The sequence below is a fragment of the Centroberyx affinis genome, unplaced genomic scaffold, assembly GCF_046629955.1.
Source record: "Centroberyx affinis isolate AG114_WGS23_722 - 3 ecotype Tasmania unplaced genomic scaffold, CSIRO-AGI_Caff_v1 ptg006092l_1, whole genome shotgun sequence".
In the NCBI taxonomy this organism is placed as follows: domain Eukaryota; kingdom Metazoa; phylum Chordata; class Actinopteri; order Beryciformes; family Berycidae; genus Centroberyx; species Centroberyx affinis.
The window spans coordinates 44,574-67,345 of NW_027283101.1; the positions used below are offsets into that span (position 1 = coordinate 44,574).

At 40.8% G+C, this 22,772-nt stretch overlaps 2 protein-coding genes across 5 annotated transcripts; one reads left to right on the forward strand and one right to left on the reverse strand.

Annotated features, from left to right (window-relative positions):
* Positions 1–5,901: 5,901 nt before the first annotated feature.
* LOC139638083 (MOB-like protein phocein) lies at positions 5,902–14,355 on the reverse strand. Of its 2 annotated transcripts, XM_071512107.1 has the most exons (8): positions 14,246–14,355; positions 13,277–13,339; positions 11,750–11,850; positions 10,587–10,629; positions 9,699–9,785; positions 6,967–7,046; positions 6,722–6,833; positions 5,902–6,188 (listed from the first exon to the last, which is right to left on the reverse strand). In XM_071512107.1, exons 1-8 carry the CDS (start codon positions 14,303–14,305, stop codon positions 6,057–6,059), a joined length of 678 nt encoding a protein of 225 aa, XP_071368208.1. In that variant the 5' UTR covers positions 14,306–14,355; the 3' UTR covers positions 5,902–6,056. The 2 variants fall into 2 exon arrangements, with proteins under 2 accessions (XP_071368208.1, XP_071368209.1); XM_071512108.1 differs by lacking the exon at positions 13,277–13,339 and having other exon boundaries at positions 14,246–14,305.
* On the forward strand, positions 13,932–21,989 carry LOC139638084 (gamma-crystallin M2-like). 3 transcript variants are annotated; one of them, XM_071512109.1, is made up of 4 exons: positions 13,932–13,996; positions 19,710–19,749; positions 20,554–20,796; positions 21,714–21,989. In XM_071512109.1, the coding sequence occupies exons 2-4, from the start codon at positions 19,741–19,743 to the stop codon at positions 21,987–21,989; spliced, it is 528 nt and encodes a 175-aa protein (XP_071368210.1). In that variant the 5' UTR covers positions 13,932–13,996; positions 19,710–19,740. The 3 variants fall into 3 exon arrangements, with proteins under 3 accessions (XP_071368210.1, XP_071368211.1, XP_071368212.1); XM_071512110.1 differs by lacking the exons at positions 13,932–13,996; positions 19,710–19,749 and adding an exon at positions 19,874–19,888; XM_071512111.1 differs by lacking the exons at positions 13,932–13,996; positions 19,710–19,749 and adding an exon at positions 20,406–20,414.
* The last annotated feature ends 783 nt before the right edge of the window (positions 21,990–22,772 follow it).

The following is a 22,772-nucleotide window of genomic DNA, read 5'->3' on the forward strand; positions in this document are numbered from 1 at the left end:
GCTGGATGCCCCACCCCCCCCACCCACCCACCTAACAGCTTTTCCAGGGAAGAATCACACACACACACACACACCACCACCACCTCTCTTGATTCATTCATCTCTTCTCAGTCAACTCCTCTCCCATCTCCACTCCTTTGCCTCTGGCCATGGATTTATTGAACAATATATAGATCCTATTAACTGTTTAATCTGTGCCATAAAACGTAATACAATACATCAGTTTTATTCTGTGTGATGGCATGTGATGTCACAGCCACTTTCTTTTCAGATTACCGCTTTGTTTACTGCACACTCTTACCACTGAGTGCCTTTCGTATCTCTCTTTCAGACTCTTTATTTTTCCACCAGCTCTCCACAACTAAGGGAAGCTCTTAGCTCAGAGGCCTTGTGTCACAAATATGATGCTGCATTCATGTCTTAATGCGAATAACTCTTTGAATGACTTGATGGTTCAAACCAAACAATTGAATGATTGACGTTTTCTGTAGACTTTAGCCGCTCCTGAGCAACTTTTTCACACTTAACACACACAAAGTTAGCGATGTGATCCCAAAATGTCTCTCATTTTGTTGGTTTTACTTGAAATTAATCACTGTCTGCATTTGACAACAGGTACTTCCTTACTTACATCAGAATTCAGCAAGTCAGAGAAATCAGGGTCCGTCACTAAACCCAAAGTAGCAGTAACCAGACTTGAACAACATTTTCAAGTTATATCTACCAGCTATCCCATATGACTTGAATGGAGCATGAGTGCTAAATGCTAAGCTGTCAGCACTGTGCGTCCCTTCCACTATGTATTTTACTATGTACAGTTGAGCTCAAAGCCAACTGCTCAACTCGCAAACACGATGATACAACAAGAAGTGTATTCAAGATCAGTTTTCTTTGTTACAAAGGAATACTACCATGTAAGCTTATTTATTTCACAGTTCATTTTACTGTCACAAGGGGGTGACGCTCTAGATCTTCAGAGTATCAGTAATACATTAATTTAGTAGGATAATACTGTTGATTTACACATTTGCATATGTACCACCAGTGTATTTTTAGCTCATGGGCCGAATCTGCATCTCAAAGAACTCTTATACTTTCTGAGTGAGAGACAAGGAGGCTTCGGCAACATTTGTTCAGCTTGAACCATGGCAAACACCATCAGGATGTTCTATATAAGCGCCTGGATCTTAGAGACTACAAATACCTGTATATGGATATCAGCGAGGAGCGACTCTTCCCTCTGCGTATTGTTGCCTCTCGGCTCGGTCAGTTTCGGAGCTGTGCTTAAAACAGCATATTCTGTGATTTTTCAAGTTTGATGAAGAGAAGAGATGTGTCTGCACGTTTGTTCCCGGGCTCTGGCCTGTATCTGCTTGAAACCACCTCCATTGATTAGGAATTAGTAGCCATAATACCCAGCAGAGGGGTTGAACTGAGAACCCTTGACCTCGGCTGCAGCTCTCCAACTTAGAGACAGTGCAGCATCATCAGCAACAAGGCTTCATCTGTATTTTGGCATGGCCATATTTTATATAAACTAGGCTGACTGTTATGTGTATTTTGAAGTGCATATTTCTGCACTGTTACACTGTTAATCCATGATAGTATATTTGTAACCAGATATATGGTTACTTAAAACTTAAAACACTTGTATTGTAATTTTCATAACTGTTTTGATCACCTTTAATTTCTTATTCAAGGGTGATCTCCTGTGTGATAATTGTGGTTTTGTATTTAGAGAACTATGCTTCTCTTTCAATTCTATGCCCTTTCCTTTTAAAATTCTTGGTCTAAAAACAACTAGGTAAAGAAAGCCAAGATTGAAAAATGATGTCATTTTTGTTGGTGTAAATTAGTTACTCACTTTTATAGTCTGATAAAGCTTCTTGGGGTGTGTTTATGTTCTGGATTTGGAGGTTACATTGTTGAGGTCAAACAGCTTAAGAAACTGGGATGTTTCCTCATATTTAATAAGTCAGCCTTCCTTTTCATTGTCCAATTTAACATATTTTACTGGATGTTTTATTATGAAACGACTCAATTCTCATCAGGTTGATGTGTTTGAATTGTTTGTTCTCAGGTAATTTTGCTAATATGTACCTAAACGCCCTTAAAATCTACAGGAAAAACACTGGAAATTTGCAGTGCTTTGATGAGCCATAATATTTTATGTATATATTTGATTGTTTTACTGTTTGTACAAATATATTTCAAGATATGAAGACTACAATGACATTGGTAATGTCTAATTTGTCTCAGGGCTTTTTTTTTTTTTTTCTATTAAAAGCAGTGGGCAAAACATATGACTGAAACATATGACCTAATAAATCTGTGTTTGGAAATGTGGTTATAAAAAACTAAATATATGTACTTGTTTCACTTTACATGATACTACATACTACATGAGCACCAAATATTGTTTTGTTTTTGTGGCAGCATCAACTACAATGTTTTAGTTCAATATGTTTTAAGTTCTAAGGGATGTTTTAATGGAAATAAAGGTTTCCCTCAGTGTAGCGGCTGAGTTTTCATTCTTAACACCATGTCATCCAGTTGACATTGTATGGTAAGTGACAATAGAAAGTTTATGATTATGCTTTAACATTTCCTTTTGAATTTGCCCTTACAAAAGTTTTAAGATCAAATGTCTGCAGATGTCCCATTTTGATATTATTGGACTGGCATACTTCCCCAACCTGATCTGATAATGTATTTGTATACTGTGTACTCGGTACTGTACTTAATCTTAAATGTCAATTGGTCGCTATATAAGCAGACCTGATCTGAATCTGTGGACTGCTTTAGCATTGTTTTACCCCCATTTACAAAAAACAGTTTCAGAAATAATTAAAAGGCATATTATTCCCAAGGGACAGCAGTACATCAAGGCTCTATAAAAATACACTTGACACATGGTTGCAAATATACAGTATATTTTAATTAGAAAATGTGAATGCTAATCCACCAGGGACACATAACAGAAAATACATTGTTTTAATGTCATTTGAGTTAATAATTCCTTATCAAATAGGAATATAGAAATTGAAGTTTTTAAAAACCTAAGGCAGTGCTGAGCAGTTGGCATTAATCATTCACATAAACCAAATGAAAACAATAAATTACTCATTATGTATAAGCTGTTAAAGAAGGCTAGCCTTACCAGCAGTATAGCTGCGCTAGCCATCCCAATCATCCATTTGGTGTCATGTACAACTGAGTGTAACAAATATTAAGCTGTGTTTTTTCACTGTAGGATAGTAGCATACCAGTTCCAAGCTACATGTACAAAGCACCCATAAAATACCCAACTATGAAACCAATGACCAAGCTAAACAAAAACCTTTCTAAAGAGAAATCAAGGGCAGAAAAATCTGATAAAACTAGTGGGATGTATGTGTCCCTGTCCAGTATAAAATTATGATTCATTATTCCACCAAGATAAATGGTTTTAAAAGTATATGTGCTCCTACACTGGTCTGATGTAAATCAATCAATGTGGGGTAGGAGGTAAGCCCACTTAGAGAACAGGGTGCAAAACACAAAATATTTGGATAAACACAAGGTCACGTCTCAAACCAAGAAACCAAGAAAATTTGCAATGTACAATTTTCACCTTGATTCTTATGATGTGGTCAATGTTTTGTCTCTTATTTCATAGCTGTTTCCATAGGATTTCTCCAAGTACAAAGAAAACACGGCCACCAATGCTCTCTTCATTGAGGTATAGAGCCAAATATTTAACAATTGCAGCTCTCCTTCACTAAATACAAACATCTAAGTACAAGTACTGTGTAGAATACAGAAAGCAGAGCAGAGCTATAGTCAGGTGAACACACGATCCAACCACTGGGTATAATGTGTGTACTCTAATTTTATACTTCCTTCACAACACTGAAGTTTCCCTTTTCTTACAAAGATGCTTTATTCTTTGCATTTGACCTAAAATAATTGGTAGTCCCTTAATGTGTGCTTGGTGTCCTGGGCCTGTGACATCACATGTCAAAACATATTTTTGGCTTGTGTGCCCCTCAGAAAATCGTAACCTTTTCATGGTTGGAAAACAAGGAGGCTCATAAGTGTACTTGGAACCAGAGTACCTTTAGCCAAAGTTTGATGATCAACTTTGTTGTTGCGGGTTGTCAAGCTGAAAAAGTAGGCCTTCCAGGCCTGTTTGGCAAGGAAGACTCCTGATTCAGCGGATACCAGCAGGCCAAAAAGGCCACCGCTGCTGTAGTTGCTGAAGAGAAAGCCCAGTTGGCGAACGAGTTCAGAGAACGACTTTCATTCTTTCCTCAAAGAGGTTTTGGCATTCCATACGGTGATATACTGAAGACTCTGGATATTGCTGGGGTATCTTAGGTCCTTCATCTTTAAGAAAGGGGACTAGAAGAAGTTTAGTCCCAAATACCAGGGAATCGCACTACTCAGCCTCCCTGGGAAAGCCTTTGACAAGGTGCTGGAAAGGAGATTAACAAGGAACAATGCGGATTCACTCCTACCTGTGGACCAGAGGACCAAGTTTCTACCCTCTCACAGATAATTAAGGGGTGATGAGAGCTTGCCAATCCAGTCTACATGCATTTTGTAGATTTGGCTTATGACCATGTTCTCAAAAGTATGCAGTGGGAGGTGCTGTAGGAGTATGGGGTACCAGGGCTGCTGCTGCAAGCCACTCGGCTTTTATATACACTCGGAGTGAGAATTGTGTTCACATTCTTGGCATTAAGTCAAGCTCATTAGAAGTGGGTGTCAGACTCCAACAAGCATGTGCCTTGTCCCCTCTCCTGTTCAAGATATTCATGGACAGGATGTCAAGGTGCAGCCGAGGTCTGGACACTGTCCAGTTCAGCGACATTAGGACGGCATCTCTGCCATTTGCAGATGATGTCACCCTTTTGGCCTCATCTGGCTGTGATGTCCAAAGAGCATTAGAGTGGTTTGGAGTAGCTGAGTTCAGGTATCTAAGGGTCTTTTTCACGAGTGAGGGTAAAAGGGATTGAAAGATTGACCAGCAGTTAGGCGCAGCAGCTGCAGTAATGCTGCGCCTAACTGGTGGTGGTATTGGACCATGATGGTACCGGTGAACCTTTGTTCTGACCCTCACCTGTGGTCGCAAGCTCTGGGTAGTGACTGAAAGAATGAGATCGCTGATACAAGTGACTGAATTGAGTTTTACTGATGACTGACCTCCCTCTCCAAGACAGGGTGAGGAACTCCGCAATCCGGGAGGACCTTGGCATTGAGCTCCTCCACTGCAGAGGTTCAGGCACCTGGTAAGGATGCCCCCTGGGTGCCTCCCTTTGGAGGAATACTAGTCATGGCCAAATAAGAAGAGATCCTGAGGAGGACCCACAACACACAGGAGGGACTAATGTACCCAGTATGGGAAGAGGGGTTGGAGGAAGTTTCTGAGGAAAAGTACGTCTGGGCGGCTCTGCTTGCCCTGTTGCACCCACGACCGTGACCCAATAACCAGCAAGACAATGAACAGATGGATGGATGGCTTGTGTGTATTTTCAAGAAGACAACATGTGCATCATACCTGGGTCACACTGTAGCTATCTGTTTTAATGTGGTTGGAGTGCCAGATGGGCGAGGTTTACTGCAGGACAATTCAGATCATGTTGGGAAAGTATTCTTAATTGACTTTCAACTACTTTCCTGCGATTGCCTGTCCTTTCTAGGCCTATGTGGACAACACCACCCTCTGGCATTTAAAGAGTAACCAAACCCCACCAAAATGTGTGGTGAAGCCTGACACCTAATGGTGAAAAGTAGGGTACTGCACTGCTCATCTACTATTGGCTGGTCTTTGTGCAAGGTGATGTCACCACCTGTTGTACCTGTGACATCACCTGGCACAAACACCAGCCAGTAGTAGATGAGCAGTTCAGTACCCTACTTTTCACCATTAGGTGTCAGGCTTCACCACAGATTTGGGTTTGGGGTTTAGTTACTCTCTAAGTTGGCTAAAACAAACCATAAAATGTTTTTGCAAATAGTATTTGGCCCAAGTGTGTGTATGTGTGTATATGTGTGTATGCGCGTGTGTGTCCTCAGGCTTCGCTCTCTGCCTCCGCTTCATTCTGCATTTCATCCTCCATGATGGGAACTATCAGGTTGTCTTTTGACATCAGGTTGTACTTCATCACAAAGCGTGTGAAGCGATGGCACAGGAACGTCTCATTCTAGAAAGGGAAAACAACACTTAAAGTCATTGTGTATTATATCCTCTTTAGCACCTACACAATAAAGAATGTAGGTGACATAATAGGCACTTATTTGCCATGTAAGCTATAATTATCATATAGGGATTGGCATTGGTGGAATTGGAGACATTTTGACCATCATTGGACACCAAAACTCTCCATTGTAACCCATGATAATAATAATAATCATATTCATGCACACTTCCACACATGTGGAATCCAATGAAAATGTCACATCAGAAACAGTTCAGTTTAAGGGCTTCCCACAGACAACCAGTTGGTAAAAATTACACAATACGGAATCAATCAAACTGCATCACATCCATCATTTTGGAGGTGACTGGCCGATACACAGTATGACTTTTAATAAAAGACCAATAAAAAGCAAACACATATTGATCTAACCTTAGTACAGACGCATGTTGGCAACATATAACTCAGTACGTGTGGCTCGTCATTTAACTTGTTGGCAACATTTGAAGGCTTTAATCTCAAAAAACTAATCTCTCTACCTCATACTTGTCAAAGATTTGGCGGTGGTGGAAGTAGGCATGGGAGAATATCCGGTAGATCCGCCGGCACACTGAGCCCAGCTTGGCTACTGAAGATTCCTTAATGCTCACCCTGTAGAATGAAACCCCACGGCACCAATTAAGACACAGACAGATTAGTATTATGATTATTATTAGTGCTAGCAGAAACAAGCTTATACACTGGATTGGGGAAGTAGGGTTTATGTTGGAGAGATCTTTTTCACCTGCTGGGGAAGTACTTGTTACTGTTGAGGAGACAGGCAGCTCCGTCCAGAGTGTGTCTGGTGTAGTCGATGGCTGGACACTGGGGGAAAAAGAAAATGAATATACTTGTATGTATATATATATATATATATTTATTACACGGCTTTGTTGAATACTCGATTCTGATTGGTCAATTACGGCATTCTACGGTTATTTCTGAATAGCAGGCCGCTGCTATGAATAACAGACCGTTGCTATGGACGCAGTTCTGATCATAGACTCTGGAGGACCACGTCTAATCATATCAATCCGCAGAAAGAAATCCGGTAAATTTATCGGTTAATTTAAATTTAACAACGTCAGCTCATTCGCGACACCCTGTGGCAAAAAAACGTTAGCTTTCTGTTACTCCCATCAGAAAACACCATGGAAGATTTTTCTAATATTAATTTTAATATATTTGGAGAGCACGAAACTTTGGATTCATGGTTAATGGCTGAACTGTCCCCAGTAAAGAAAAGAAAAAGAGAACAAGAAAACAGCACAGAAAAAGCAAGAGAGGTCAAAAGACACAAAGAGCTGGACGACAGAGAAATCGACAAAATTGAAGAAGACAGAAAGAAATAAACACCAAACGGAACACGGTATGAGCTATGGCGGAAATGTTCAGTTTAAACGTGAATTATAACGCTAAATAGGCTAATCTTAAGAAGGCTACAGAGTTTATGTTGCTATGGACGAAGTTCCAACCGTAGAATCTAACGGACTGTTTTTTGTAGCGGAAGCAATAAAATCATTTTTTAATCAATAAAATCATTTTTAAATCAATATTTTGAGTGAGTGGGTCATTATTGCGAAATAAACCCTGACAGGGTGATGCAGACGCGAAGCAGAGGGGTCTTGAATCACCCTGTCGGGGTTTATTTCGTAATAATGACCCGCTCGCTGTACATTATCCCTTACATATTCGTTGTTCTCTCCTGAAGAGATCCTTGCTTGTGTTGTATAAAAATCTCATATGTACGTCGCTTTGGATAAAAGCGTCTGAAAATTATGGGACTAGTAAAAAAAACAAAGAAGACAAAGTTTCAAGTTCCGGGGGATTGGGGGAATTTATTCAGTTATGTTGAGACCAAGTCTAATCAGAAGTAGGCTAGTTGAAGTGAAGGATTTGTAATACACAGGCAATCTGGGTACTTGCAGGGTCCAGCCAACTATCTAGCACATTGCCCTTTTACCGTGGGAAAGCTTTTCCTGGTAACATGAATTTATTTTTAGAGCATCATGCTACTAAAATAGCACTACTGTAGCACCCTGATATACAGTAGCCTATTTTGGAATTGAGGCATGAATAATGGAGGTGTGAGCATGATCACACCTTGTGTTGGTCATGAGGGCAGAGATTCTCTCAACTTAGCTTCTGTCACACTTCTAAAGAGTATTACAAATGTTGTCATGGTAGTTTGTCTAGGTCCATCTTCTTCCTGGCTTGTAGAAATAACTGGATGTTTTTTGTTGCGGTTGAGCCACGCTACCTTCCATTCAATCTCGGAAGCCATCGTCTATCGGTCTGATGACAATTAGACTCTGGACGTGAGAATGGAACGTTTCTCCACACAATACACAAACATCGATACTTTTTGTAGGTGTTTTAGGTCCAGACGACATTTCGGCTAATCTCTATAAACAGATATCTGCATATGAGATGTCGTCTCTCAACTCCAACTCCATTCTCGTGTCTCAAGTTGCTAATGGGACTGTAAACAATGACCAGCACACGGAAGAGGAAGTCTTGGCCTGGATGTCCGCTGGCTACACCGGAAACCCTGAAATATTGGCCGTAGCCCCCAGAGTCTAATCGTCGTCAGACCGATAGACGATGGGTTCCAAGATTGCCTTCCACCAGAACCAGAACTTTTACCTTCTTGAAATTTGTGTGGTTTTGAGAAAACGGCTTATGAAAGTGGCGAGCAGAGGATGCGAACAGACCACCACCAGAGAGAGGTTGAGGGTTTTTTAAATGACAACAGCAACCCTCTAGTGGCCGGTCTATGCCATGGCTCTTACTCAGCTGAGCTCTACATAGTTCCACAGTTATTTTAAAGGTCCCATATTCTACACTTTTTAGTGTTTTATTTTATGTCTTGAGGTCCATTAAAAACTGTTTGTGTGGTGTCATGTACCAAAAACACTCTCAATCCATTCTGACACATTCATTTTCCAGCATCTCTCTGAGCCTTGCCAAGAACAGGCTGTTTCTGTCACTGTGTCTTTAAGGCTCATTAATATTAACGACCCCTCTGTTCTGATTGGCTAACCATTTCAAGAGTGAAACTTGAGAAACCACAAACACGGCAGCTACAGGTAGGGAAAACTCTCCAGTAATAAACAATGACAACCGCTCAACCGCTTTGAAAAAAACACTTTGTTAGTCTATTATTTCTTACAAAAATGATAATGAGCGAACCTTTGTGACGCCACAAAGTTACGGAAGTCCAAACGGCTCGTTTACAGGCTCGCTTTTCTAATATGGATTGTGTGGATTTAGTTGGCGACCGTGTGTTTTGATACTTTAACCATGTTTAGATAGACCATCCAACTCCTTTATCATCAAAGAGGCAAGGGGAATCATGTTTTCCACTATATAGGACGTTTAATAGCACTTCTGTTAAGTCAATGTTGGTCCCCATGAATGACTCTTCAAATATTTGGTCTTTATGACCCATCCCTAATATGTTAGCGGTGGACATACCTCTTTGGGAGTCTTGTGAGCTGCACAGAGGAAGATCCACTGCTCAGTGGCGGTCATCTGGGTGCATGTATCTGGATGGCACTCTCCCTATTGACAGACAAAGCAGAGGACTTCAGCGCTCTTTGTGATTCCCAAATAGAATGGCTAGTATGGGATACTGCCTTAGTATAAAATGCACAACACAAGCTTGACAAACCAGTTGCCAGAGGTCTGTTCATGTTAGACAGTATGACCAGAGAAACGTTGGCCAATATCAGCTAGGGTTTGAATAATATGGGTTTTAAAAGCTAACAATACTAATCTTTTTGTACTGAAGCTGCCGATTATATTGCAGTTTATATTAGGGCTGAACGATTTTGAAAAAAATATCTAATTGCGATTATTTTGACTGATATTGCAATTGTGGTATGATTTGCGATATTAGAGGGAATGATAATTTTTACATCATTATTCTCATTTTCATTGGAAAACATTAAAATCATTATGGTGTGATTTTTGCGGGGATCTGTACCAAACAAAGATGTTTTCTTAAGTCTGTAGAATATGATGTGTAGGCCAGGACATCTCTGCAGAACCACAATATTTCATTTAAAATGGTATTTTGACACATTTCACCATTAACAAATATTGCGCCTCCTGCGATTTGAAAATTGCAGTAGGCCATATTGCGATTTCAATAAAATTTTGATTAATTGTTCAGCTCTAGTTTATATGCAATATCTTTTCGATTCATAATTTTCATGGCAAAACATTAGGATCTTCTTACACAACTTCGGGTATACCTAAGCCACTTCATTTTGGGATGACGTTTGTGGGATCCTTTCCGGTTTGAATTCAGGAAACACTGATTGCAGTAGAAATATGCAAAGTGATACTGAGGAAGCATACCTGTAATTTCACTGCCAGGCCATTCAGCTCTAAGCAAAACTGCCTGAAAAAAAGAACAGGAAGCATAATACAGTATTGGATTTTTTTTTAGGTGGGGAAAAGTTCGCAAAACAAGCAAGCCCTGTATCTAATATGCCATTACATTATCACATCTCCATTCATTGTAATCAAATGACAGCCTCAGCCAATGATAGGAGGATATGGCATTGTGCCTTATTGCAAGAAAATTCATTTAATCCCATCAGGTTTGGCAGTTTTCCCACAACATTTACAGGATATTGATCCAGGGTGTAGTGAATAGTTTAATCCCACAATATTCTGCAATTAGAGAATGAATACGCATGGCTATCTTAATCATAGGGTTCCCTCTCACCACTATTATCTCCCCCATGTGCAGTGTAGTCAGTTGTATAATTATGGAAGCCCATTTCCGCCAGTGTGATGAAAAAGAACGGTCATTATAATGAGAAACTTTCTCAAAATAATGACTTAGTATCTCAAAATAATGAGTTGAGATACTAAGTCATTATTTTGAGAAAGTTTTTCATTATTTTGAGAAAGTTTCTCATTATTTTGAGATACTAAATCATTATTTTGAGATACTACATCATTATTTTGAGATACTAACTCATTATTTTGAGATACTGAGTCATTATTTTGAGATACTAACTCATTATTTTGAGATACTAGATCATTATTTTTTGAGATACTACCTCATTATTTTGAGAAAGTTTCTCATTATTTTGAGAAAGTTTCTCATTATTTTGAGATACTACCTCATTTTGGGAAAGTGTCTCATTATTTTGAGATACTAACTCATTATTTTGAGATACTATGTCATTATTTTGAGATACTAACTCATTATTTTGAGATACTATGTCATTATTTTGAGAAGGTTTCTCATTATAATGACTTACACAATCTTTTTTTTTTTCATCACACTGGCGGAAATGGGCTTCCATAATAATTCAATACTAAATCAACAACTAAAATCTTCACATATGGCTCTGTAAGCTAAATCGGTTCTAATGGGAGGCTGTTGCTTAATGCGTGTCTATTGGGGGGAGGTCCATGATGTGAACATGTTTGAAAACCCACATGGGAACCTTAACACTATCCCAGTACAAGTGCGTACAGACATGGTCTTTTGAGTAGGAGGTTACCTGAGATGTTCATACTTCCAGACTCCTTCATCCTGCCCTTCCGGAGGCTCTAAAATCTTCTCGATGTCGGCACAGTCTGACCGGATGTTCTGCTGGATGTACTGAAAGATAAAGTTAGACTTGACTGACAGTAATACAGTGGCGGAACCAGTAATGGTAAATAAAAATGTTACGTTTACACTGCAAATATCATAAACTCATGGGTGGCATGAGGGAAAAAAAATGTTTTGGGACACTTTTAGCTGCAGTGTGAACGCAGCCTGTGACCTATAGTTGGTGATCATTATCAGGCAAACAACCACCAAACATATCAGAAAAGCATTAATTTATGTTTTTTCCTTAAAAGACCACATTAACCACATTACTTTGATACGACCAGTGGTGGAAGAAGTACTCTGATCCTTTACTTAAGTAAAAGTACCAATACAGCAATGTAAAAATACTCCATTACAAGTAAAAGTCCTGCATGAAAAATCCTACTTAAGTAAAAGTACATAAGTATTAGCAGCAAAATGTAGTTAAAGTATTAAAGTAAAAGTAGTGGTTTGGTCTCTCTGACTGATATTTTATTATATATGACATCATTAGATTATTAATACTGAAGCATCAGTGTGTAAGCAGCATGTTACTGTTGTAGCTGCTGGAGGTGGAGCTAGTTTGAACTACTTTATATACAGTTAGCTAGTTTAGTCCAGTGGTTCCCAACCTAGGGGTCGGGCCCCTCCAAAGGGTCACCAGATAAATCTGAGGGGTCGTGAGATGATTAATGGGAGAGGAAAGAAGAAAAAACAAAGTTCTGATACACAAATCTGTTTTCAGTTTTTGGACTTTTTCTCTAATCTTTGCTGAAATATTGGATCATTTGAACATTTATTGAAATGAAACCATGTGAGGTTTAGAGGGGAAAATCACTATTTGGTGGAGCTGTTAACAACTCATAGACATCTGAAATGTGACCCGACTACACACTGCTTTCTGTAAGACGTCAAAAGCCAAAAAGGTTGGAAACCACTGGTTTCATCTTTAACAATGTGTTGTATTTTAAAAGCTTGTTATATTATCCATTGTGTCAAATCTCCATCTGAAAAGTAACTAAAGCTGTCAAATAAATGTAGTGGAGTAGAAAGTACAATATTTCCCTCTGAAATGTAGTGGAGTGGAAGTATAAAGTAGCATCAAATGGAAATACTCAAGTAAAGTACAAGTATCTCAAAATTGTACTTAAGTACAGTACTTGAGTAAATGTACTTAGTTACTTTCCACCACTGGATACGACTTAATATGATATGTACTATGGAATTCATGTCATACACATTTATATCAGGCTAAAAAGGTGGTAAACTCTATTCCACAAATAATAAAAAGGTTTGTTAAGTGAGTTTAGGTGGGTTTACCCTCCACTACCTCACCATCAAATCCAATACCACTGCATTCTGTATCTTTCACCACTTCAAAGTAAAGCTAGCAGGATGATGTCCGTGTTTTGAACTGTTGTACTGTTCAGGCCTATGTCTAGTGATTGCTCACCTGCTGCACAGCTAGCGTGCTGTCCATGTCTTCGAATGACTCATCAGGCCAATTGTAGAAATCCTGAAGCCACATACAGACACACAACAGTCAGCAAACTCTCAGACTATTGTTACCTTTCACAGCCACAAGTCCATTTTCTGTTCTGAACCACTCAGGCCTCTGTCGTTGCTGGTTAGTTTGCTAGCAGCTAAATTAGCTAACCGGAGTAAGTGGCTCAGCTGTCACCAAATGACAGCTGCACTAACATTAGCCAGTATGCTAATGTTAGCTAGAGCGCGACATTACTATTGCTATTGGTTTAATGATTCGGCAATTTCCGTAAGAAACTTAGGCAGCCTAACAGAAGTCTTGGTTACCGAGGATAACGATAATTTGGCTAGTTAACATTTCAGTCGAAGCAGTCTACTGTAACGTTACAGTGTATCTCGTCCCGATACGTTCAGGTAGTGTCTTGCATGGAGAGAACGTCAAGCCATTCAAAAATGTGGCGATAATGTAGCCGTGCTTATGGGCAAACGTACGCACCTCGTAAATGGCCTTTTCTAGGTCGGCTGGGTCTTATGGTAAATTCGGCTAATATATGATCCATCGCATTGCTGTTATTTCAATAAAATCTCAACTTTTAGAATTCAAGAAGATTGTGAGAATAACAAGCGAACCAGTTCTTAAAGTCTTCTCTCTACTCAAACTATTCGTAAAAGGTCTAACGTCTACGAGGTATGTATGTTTAACGATAAACAAGGCAATATTAAATAATGAAAATGAAATTCCCTTTTTTTTTTTTTTAACTTAGTTTAGCTGATCTCCATGCAATAGGGAACCTATCGGGTGTACAGTGACTTGCTTGCTACTTTGCTTGATGGAATCGATTGGACAAACTGTTGCAAAACAAATCCTAGGTAGGCGCATAGTTTGCTATCATTTGCTATCATTTGCTCGCGTACGTTAACTCTGAAAATAGCCTACCGTGGCTTTAGTACCCGGTCGATTCCTCCTCAAGACGGCTGTACCCTCCGCCATGACCATCTCGCCTGGAATCCGGACACTAGCTGCTGCTGCTCAGCTCCACCGAGGAGCGTGAAGTTAGCCACAATAAAGAAGTTTACTTCCGGTAGAATTTCGTTCATGACCATCAAAATAAAAGTCCCGGCGCCTTACACCAATGCAGACGTAGAAGCGATAATGCATTCAGTAAAGCATAAAAAAAACACTATTTCCACATTCAATTATTGTGGTTGGGAAAACGATAAATTGTGCCCCCTTGAATTGGAGGTGAAATTAAAATCAAGAGGAGAGGAAAAGCAACATGTATAGTATATAGTATAGTCATTGGTGTGGGAATCACATGACGAAATGTTTCTTAAAGTTGTATAAGTTATAAATTAACATTTATTTGGAAGTAATAAAAATAAATCAACACGTTTAGCCAAAGACAAGCAGGATAATATGTTAGAATCTCAGAAACACTGGTAGCCTATTCTCATTTCAAAGTGAAACGTATGGAAGCTCATCCGACCAATGAGGAGAAGTCTGAGGCAGAAGGCGTGACTCAGTCCTGTCAATCACTCCTCTTGTCACTCACTAGGAAGAGTGACACTGAGATCCGGATCTAAACATTGTAGCCTTGTAAACAAACATTAAAAATTAAGACTTTCTGAACATCTTTGAAGGTAATAGCCTACATTTATTCAACATAATCATTGGGGTCTATCAGCATAGGCCTCTGTGTCTGTATGAGTGAATTTATAATTCTAAATAAATCCACGTTGTTTATGGAAAACTCCGTTGTTCATCTTTAACGATTCATTTCTGCACATACAAGCCTTTTTTTTAGTGGCAGCCTCGCGGAGCTTTTATGTTGAAAGGAAAATGTGTTTCGGCGACAAAACCGGAAATAAATTGTAGCTAACTTCATCTAGCTTTACGGTACTGCGACGCTGCATGGAAGTGCTTCTTCTTCTTCTTCTTTTAGTTTTTATGGCGGTTGGCAAAGAACTGATTGGTGCATTACCGCCACCAATTGCACAGGAGTATGAATCGGGAAAGAATATAAATCATCTTTATTTAACCACACCAATTAATAATAATTAATTCATTAATAATAAATAAATGAAGTAAATAACTACAGATTAAATAAAGACTAGCTCAGAGCTGTAGAGCTTAAAAATACCCTTTTCTCTCAGGTGTTCACGTAGTTGGTCTCTCTCTTCCTTAAGACCAATTTATACTTCTGCGTCAAAGTGCAAAGGTCGTGCCCCGGGGATTGATGGTCTACCTGTGGACTTTTATAAGGCCCTCTGGGACATTGTTGGCCAGGACTTATAGTGGTCTGTATGAATGTGTGGAGGCAGGGTGCTCATAGTTAATAACTTGGTGGCTCTGTCCCTGTCTGGCTGTAGTAGCCCCTCCTAGTGGTTGTCTGGTGGAGATCCAGAGGACACTCGTGGACTTCTTTTGGTCAGAACATCATCAATCTCGGAACCCATCGTCTATCGGTCTGATGATGATTAGACTCTGGGGGCAACGGCCAATATTTCGGGGTTTCCGGTGTAGCCAGCAGACATCCGGGCCAAGACTTCCTTTACGTGCGCTGGTCATTGTTTACAGTCCGATTAGCAACTTGAGATGCGACGAGTCGAATGTTTCTCACAATACACGAACATCGATACTTTTTGTAGGTGTTTTAGGTCCAGACAACATTTCGGCTAATCTCTATAAACAGATATCTGCATATGAGACATCATCTCTCAACTCCAACTCCATTCTCGTGTCTCAAGATGCTAATCGGACTGTAAACAATGACCGGCGCATGGAAGAGGAAGTCTTGGGCCGGATGTCTGCTGGCTCCACCGGAAACCCTGAAATATTGGCCGTCGCCCCCAGAGTCTAATCGTCGTCAGACCGATAGACGGTGGGTTCCGAGATTGGAACATCATTGGCTGAGGATTGTTGTCCTCTACCTGCCTGTGCAGGAGGGTGGTCAGTGATTGGTCGACCTGGAGAGCAGGGTGACAGCCTTCCAGCTCCAGGCAGCTCAGAAACTATTATACAGAACCAACATCTGCTGGAGAGAACCAGTGTTTAGCTTCCTGATGGAGTTGGAGGAGCTGAACACCGCAGGTTTCTCAGGATTTTATATAATTTATCTGACCTGAGGGCCTGGTGCCTGCTGTGGAATACATTTGTGGAGGGTGCAGTGCCTGGACTGTGGGTATAGGAGGAACCTCTATTCCATAACCTAGTGTTTCTGTTGGAGTTGGTTCATTTTGTCACCCTAAGGTTTATGAGAGGTGGCATCACCGAGCTGGAACATCTACTATCTCCTGTCGTGGGAGGTTGGAAAAACCCCCAACAGCTTGGCCAACAGACTGGGCTGACCTCGCTAAGGGGTTCATCAGGGAAGTGCTGGGTTTTCTGCTGGGTGTTGTAAGGGGCTGCCCGGTGAGGCACGGGGGGCGAATCGCTGAGTTCCTTCTACTGAGGGTATCTGAAAACTAGGGGCTGGAAGGAGGAAGGGAGGCTGCTGTCTGCTGTCATGGCAGCAACCCAAGGACCCACTGGTGACCCCAGTGGTGAGGGAGGCTGTCAACCTTGAAGAATGAGGCCTTCCGGGCCTGTTGGCATGGGTGACTCCAGCAGAGAGAGGTACCGACAGACCAGAAAGGCTGCAGCTGTGGTAGTCGCAGAAGCAAAAGCCCAGGTGTGGGAGAAGTTTGGAGAGGCTATGGAGGATGACTTTTGGACAGCCTCAAAGAGGATCTGAAAAACCATTAGGCGACTCAGGAGGGGAAGGCAGGACATCACTGAGGCTGTTCTCAGCAGGGGCAAGGAAATGCTGGCCTCAAGCGGGGATATTGTGAGAAGGTGGAAGGAGCACTTTGAGGAACGCCTAAACCTGATAGACACGTCCTGCAGACAGGAGGCAGAGCTGGAATATTCTGAGGATCAGTCTCTTTCAATGTATTTTCAATATTTCGTGAATTTGGGGAACAGTGCCTATGGATTGGCTTCAGGGCATACAAGGTAGGATGAAGGCCTACTTGACTGAAAGCTTGGTTTAATAAAGAAACTCACATGGACCTATGTGTGCAGAAGTTTTGTCATCTTTTTTTACCTCTAGCACCTTAGCAATAGATAGTAGTCGAGTGTGCAGTGATCTTCCTACGGTTCCCATTTTCAAAAATGGGTACCGAATGTGTACCAACTATCGTGGAATCACACTGCTGTGTTCACATTCTTGGCATTAAGTCAAGCATGTTCAAGGTGGGCATCAGACTCCTTCAAGGGTTTGCCTTGTCTCCTCTCCTCTATTCATGGACACAATATCAAGGCAAAGCCAAGGTTTGGAGAGTGCCCAATTCAGTGACATTATGATGGAATCTCTGCTGTTTGTACATGATGCCGTCCTTCTGATCACGGGATCGCGGAGATGCAATCTCATTCAAACGAGATAAGGTTCCTCCGCAGGGTGGTCTCATTCTGCGTGATGGGGAGTAATTCTGAGAGGACCTTGGTATCAAGCTGCTGCTCCTCCACACTGAAAGGAGCCAGTTGAGGTGGTTCGAGCACCGCCGACTGGGAGGAGACCTCGGGGTAAAGCCAGGACACGCTGAAGGGACTACATCTCCCAGCTCCTGGAGCACTTGGGGATCCCCCAGGAGGAGCTGGGAGGAAGTTGCTGGGGAAAAGGACATCTGGGATATTCTGCTCGCTCTGCTGCCACCACGACCCTGACCCAGATAAGCAGCTAGAAAATGGATGGATGAAGGGATTACACTAATGACTGTGTAATCTAAGTCTAGTAATGAGTACAAGTACACAAAAGCTACTCAGTTACAATAACCAGAGTAATTAGTAGTAGTATTTTGTTACTTACACCCTTGACTGGGGACACAGTGGAGAAACAAGATTCTCAGAATGTCTCAAAATTAACGAGGCAATCATTGATTGATGTTAAAAAGCTACATATAGCACCATTCACATTTATTGTTAATTTCATCAATTTATCGTCACTTTAAATCATCTGTCATTCTCCTTTCAGCTCTTACAAGAAGTATTGCTAGCGTAGGCTGCACCTAGTTTACCTTTAGGTGTGACGACAGCGAGAAGCGACTGTTCGTTCACAACAATGGCGGCTCCTAAAGAGGCTGTGTAGATGCTGCTATAACATCAGTTATTTCTGAACTGGAGAGTATTTCTTCATTGAAAGAAGAGCAAAGAACGGCACTGAAGGCTTTTCTGGATGGAAAAGATGTTTTCGCTCTTCTCCCGACGGGCTTCGGCAAGAGTTTGTTTATATGGTTCATTGATCTGATTGGTTGAAGTTAGCCCGTGATAGACGGTGATAGACAGATGGTTCATCCAATGACCTGCCAAGTATTTTTTGGAAGTGCCTGCCCTTTTCCAAACAGTTTCCAAGGACGACTTCCCAGATGGTTCGGTGTAACAAACCATCTGGTGCGTCAGGTTAGCAGCTAGTAGTACCAAAACATCCCTAATTGTGAGTGTCTTGAAACTCCAAAGTGCCAGCCGGAAAGTGAGTTTTGAAAGCCAGAAATCTCAGCGCCTGTCCAAGTAATGGTTGAATCGTTCGGTATTGATCAACAACCCTATCAACCTCCTTTCCTTAATGCACCTTTAAAACTGATGTGCTGAGCAAGGATGTAGTGGAGTAAAAACATCTAAACATAGTTTACATCCTTTTTGTGTGCTCAATATAGTTTACTCACTTAAAAGCTGAAAATAATCTTCTTGATAGTATGAGGCTCCTGAGAGTTACATGCAAATAGGGTCTTTTCAAGCAAATAAAAAAAGAATAATATATTTTATTTTTTTTTGGATACGCTTTTATTTGTTTGCCATTTGTTTAAATCAAATCAAATCTTCACCTAACCCTTTTGCATTACAAAAACACCTTTTCAATTTTATTGAACATAGTGTATTTAAAATTGCACATAAGTATATTTAAATTTGAACTAGTTTGTACACTGAGCACTGAAGACTGTTTTGTTGTTACCAGACAAAGTTGGTACAGTTGGTCAGGGTAATTGACCGCAATACCATTACCATTCTCTACCATGGTTTACAGTGAACCCAGTATACCTGCCTGGCCTACAATCTAGCACTCATTTCAAGTGGCTGCAAAGAGTGATGATTGTTATTATCTGAAGCATTCCAACCCTAAACATGCATCCACTACACTGTGGATTACTCTTGGTGGGCAACCTATGGTATAAAAAGAGAGGAGAGTCAATAATGTGCCAGGCTAGGCCATTTGCATTGATGATTCAGGGTTTTTATCTGTATGGATGGGATCAAGTTCTTGGCAGGGTGGCAAAAGCGCCAAATCCCCGCTCATTAAAATAACAAAACATCTAATCCAATGACCTTTGATTGTGGTTTATAAAACTGCCGCATGTCTCTGCTACAGTGAGGAGAATTGCTTCAGCTGTCTGTGCAGGATGAGTAAGGTAAAGTACAAATAAATAACTTGGAAATGTTAATATACCCATTATATATCTTTCTACTATTTACAGTGACTTTTAATAGTTTCATGTTTTAGACAGTTTATGAGTTTCTATGAGTTTCTCTCTCATGGCTATAATCAAAGTGTATTAGAAAATTGATATGTGGCAGAGTAACCTTTCAGATGCATTGAATATTGCACAGCATTATTCCAAATACATTTGCTACATTGAAAAGTAGTAATTCAAAAACGACACTAAAATTCAAAATAGGCTTTTGAGTGACATACTGCTCAACATACAGCATGACTTAACCTGGAATGAAATAATGCATTAATTTATATCGGTGGGTCTCAACATGCGGTCCGCGGACCACCAGGGGTCCTTGAGGGGGTTCCAGGGGGTCCCCAGCAAATTGATGTATTGTTAAACTTCAGCATTATTTAATTTGCAAGTAGTGAACACAAATAGGGAATGTAGAAGAATGACTGTTTTGATCATAGTTTCACTGTTTTCTCTCTACCTACAATACAGATAGTCATGGAATTCTGGACAAAATTGTATCTAACAATAAAAGTATTCTCAGATTTGGGTCTGAGAGACAAAATCTCATCAAATAGGGGTAGGTGGCCCTAATGTGAACTAAATTAGGGGTCCTTGATATGAAAAAGGTTGAGAATCACTGATTTATATTATCAAACCCAATACGTACATATGTATTGGGTTTGAAATTTGCACGTCTGCTGTTTTCCCATGCTTGAGTTGCAGTGGTGTTGATATATGTTTAATCCCTCTGCCTTTTGACTGTAGATCATCTTTTATGAGGACAAGAACTTCCAGGGTCGCTCCTATGAGTGCGACTCTGACTGCGCAGACATGCATCCCCATTTCAGCCGCTGTAACTCCATCCGGGTGGAGAGTGGCTGCTGGGTGCTGTACGAGAGACCCAACTACGCCGGCTACCAGTATGTCCTGACCCGAGGAGAATACCCCGAGTACCAGCGCTGGATGGGCTACAACGATACCATCCGCTCCTGCCGGACCTTTTCTTACGTGAGTATCTGGGGGATTTACTGCACAGTGTGTTTTTACAAGGCTCACAGACTCATTTGTTTTGGCACTGGCACACTGACACACTGCCTTGCTTCAACTGAGGTCCATTCATCCAAGAGTATAAGAAATTCTAAATGAATAAACTAGAAATAAACAAAAAAAAAAACATGCATTTGCAACTGACTTAAAAGATTATCTTGTATAGTTGTTTGGATAGTTTAGTCCTTTTGTAACTTTATTTATATAGTGCCTTAAACACAAAACACTTTATTCCAAAGCATTACACAGAGTTTAAAGAAAAAGATAACAGAACAAGAAACAATCTGAACAGACTGAAAAGACAGAGAACATTTCCAAAGTGCATGAAAGAGCATGCTTAATGCTGAGAGATCTGGGTAAATTATGCAATATGATCTCCAGGGTTTAAAGCAAAAGTGACATTTTCCTTATTTTATAGCAGAGAAAAACAACAACATAGGAACCATTCATACTTTCACAGACATCAAGATTCAGAAAATGGATATTTTATAAATAACTATTAAGTGTACTTATGTCCTTCTTGCAACAAATTTAAGTTTTTTTATTTTTTTATTTTCCAATTTATTTTAATTTTGCTTACAATTACAAAGGTGTTCTTTTGATCATCAGATAAAGCTGAAAACAAGCTTTTCAATATGTAATGCTCATTTTCAGCTAAAATTAACGTCTCTTTCACGCCACACGATTTATCTCTAGACACACTTTTCTACAAAACATCAATGTGAATCCTGTTGTATTTAATCTGCTATTATTTTGACTTCAAGTAGAGTCATCTACTAAATGTGTCTCCTTTTAGACTTACTGTTGCTGCTGATGGTTCAGGCAGTCTCTCTGACAGTTGACCTGTGTTAACCTGTATCTTGCCACTGTCCCAGCAGACCAGCGGAGGGCCTTACCGCATGAGGATCTACGAGCGGCCCGACTTCCAGGGCCAAATGATGGAGTTCAGCGACGACTGCGAGTCGGTCCAGGAGCGCTTCCGCAGCCGCGACATCTACTCCTGCAACGTCATGGAGGGCTACTGGACCCTGTACGAACACCCCAACTACAGGGGGCGCCAGTACTTCATGAGGCCCGGCGAGTACAGAAAGTTTAGCGACTGGGGAGCGACCTGCGCCACGACCGGCTCCTTCCGCCGGATCACGGACTTTTAAAGAACCGATCAACCTCTCAGCTTGCTAGTAAATAAAACAATGCTTCAAACGGTCCCTGTTGTCATTGGTTTCTTTCCATTGGTTCAGACCCTTGAGGCAATGAGTTGTCTGCATCGCAAGAGATGAGTCATGTTTGAGCAATGTTGTTCAGAAGCACTTTTACACTGTGTCTCACTTTGTTGCCTGGTGCTGGGAGCATTGTTCATCTTGGCCCAGAAAAATTGCCTTAACACTAATCCTGTTAGGATCCACGCTACCAAGTCAAATGTCTAGTGATCATCCTGGTTTAGCGGAGATGCCGGCTCCTTCGCCACAGATTCAGTGGGTCCTGTCAGGTCAGTAGAGGCTCAACATGCCTCGCTGGCAGAGAGCGCCCGACCTGAAAAGCTCATACACAATGCTTTGCTGGAGAGGAGAAAAAGAGCTTTGTCTGCAGAGGAAAACTGTGAGGATGAACACATTCGTACATAACCCATGGTAGAAACTTCCCCCTTTGACACCTACAAGAGATCTTGTTGGCTAGATCAGTGATTCTCCACCTTTTTCATATCAAGGACCCCTAACTTAGTCCACATTAGGGCCACGGACCCCATTTGATGAGATTTTGTCTCTCAGACCCAAATCTGAGAATATTTTTATTGTTAGATGACTGTCTGTACTGTAGGTAGAGAGATAACAGTGAAACTATGATCAAAACAGTCATTCTTCTACATTCTCTAACTGTGTTAACTTCTTGTAAATAATGCTGAAGGTTAAGAAGTCATCAGTTTGCTGGGGACCCCC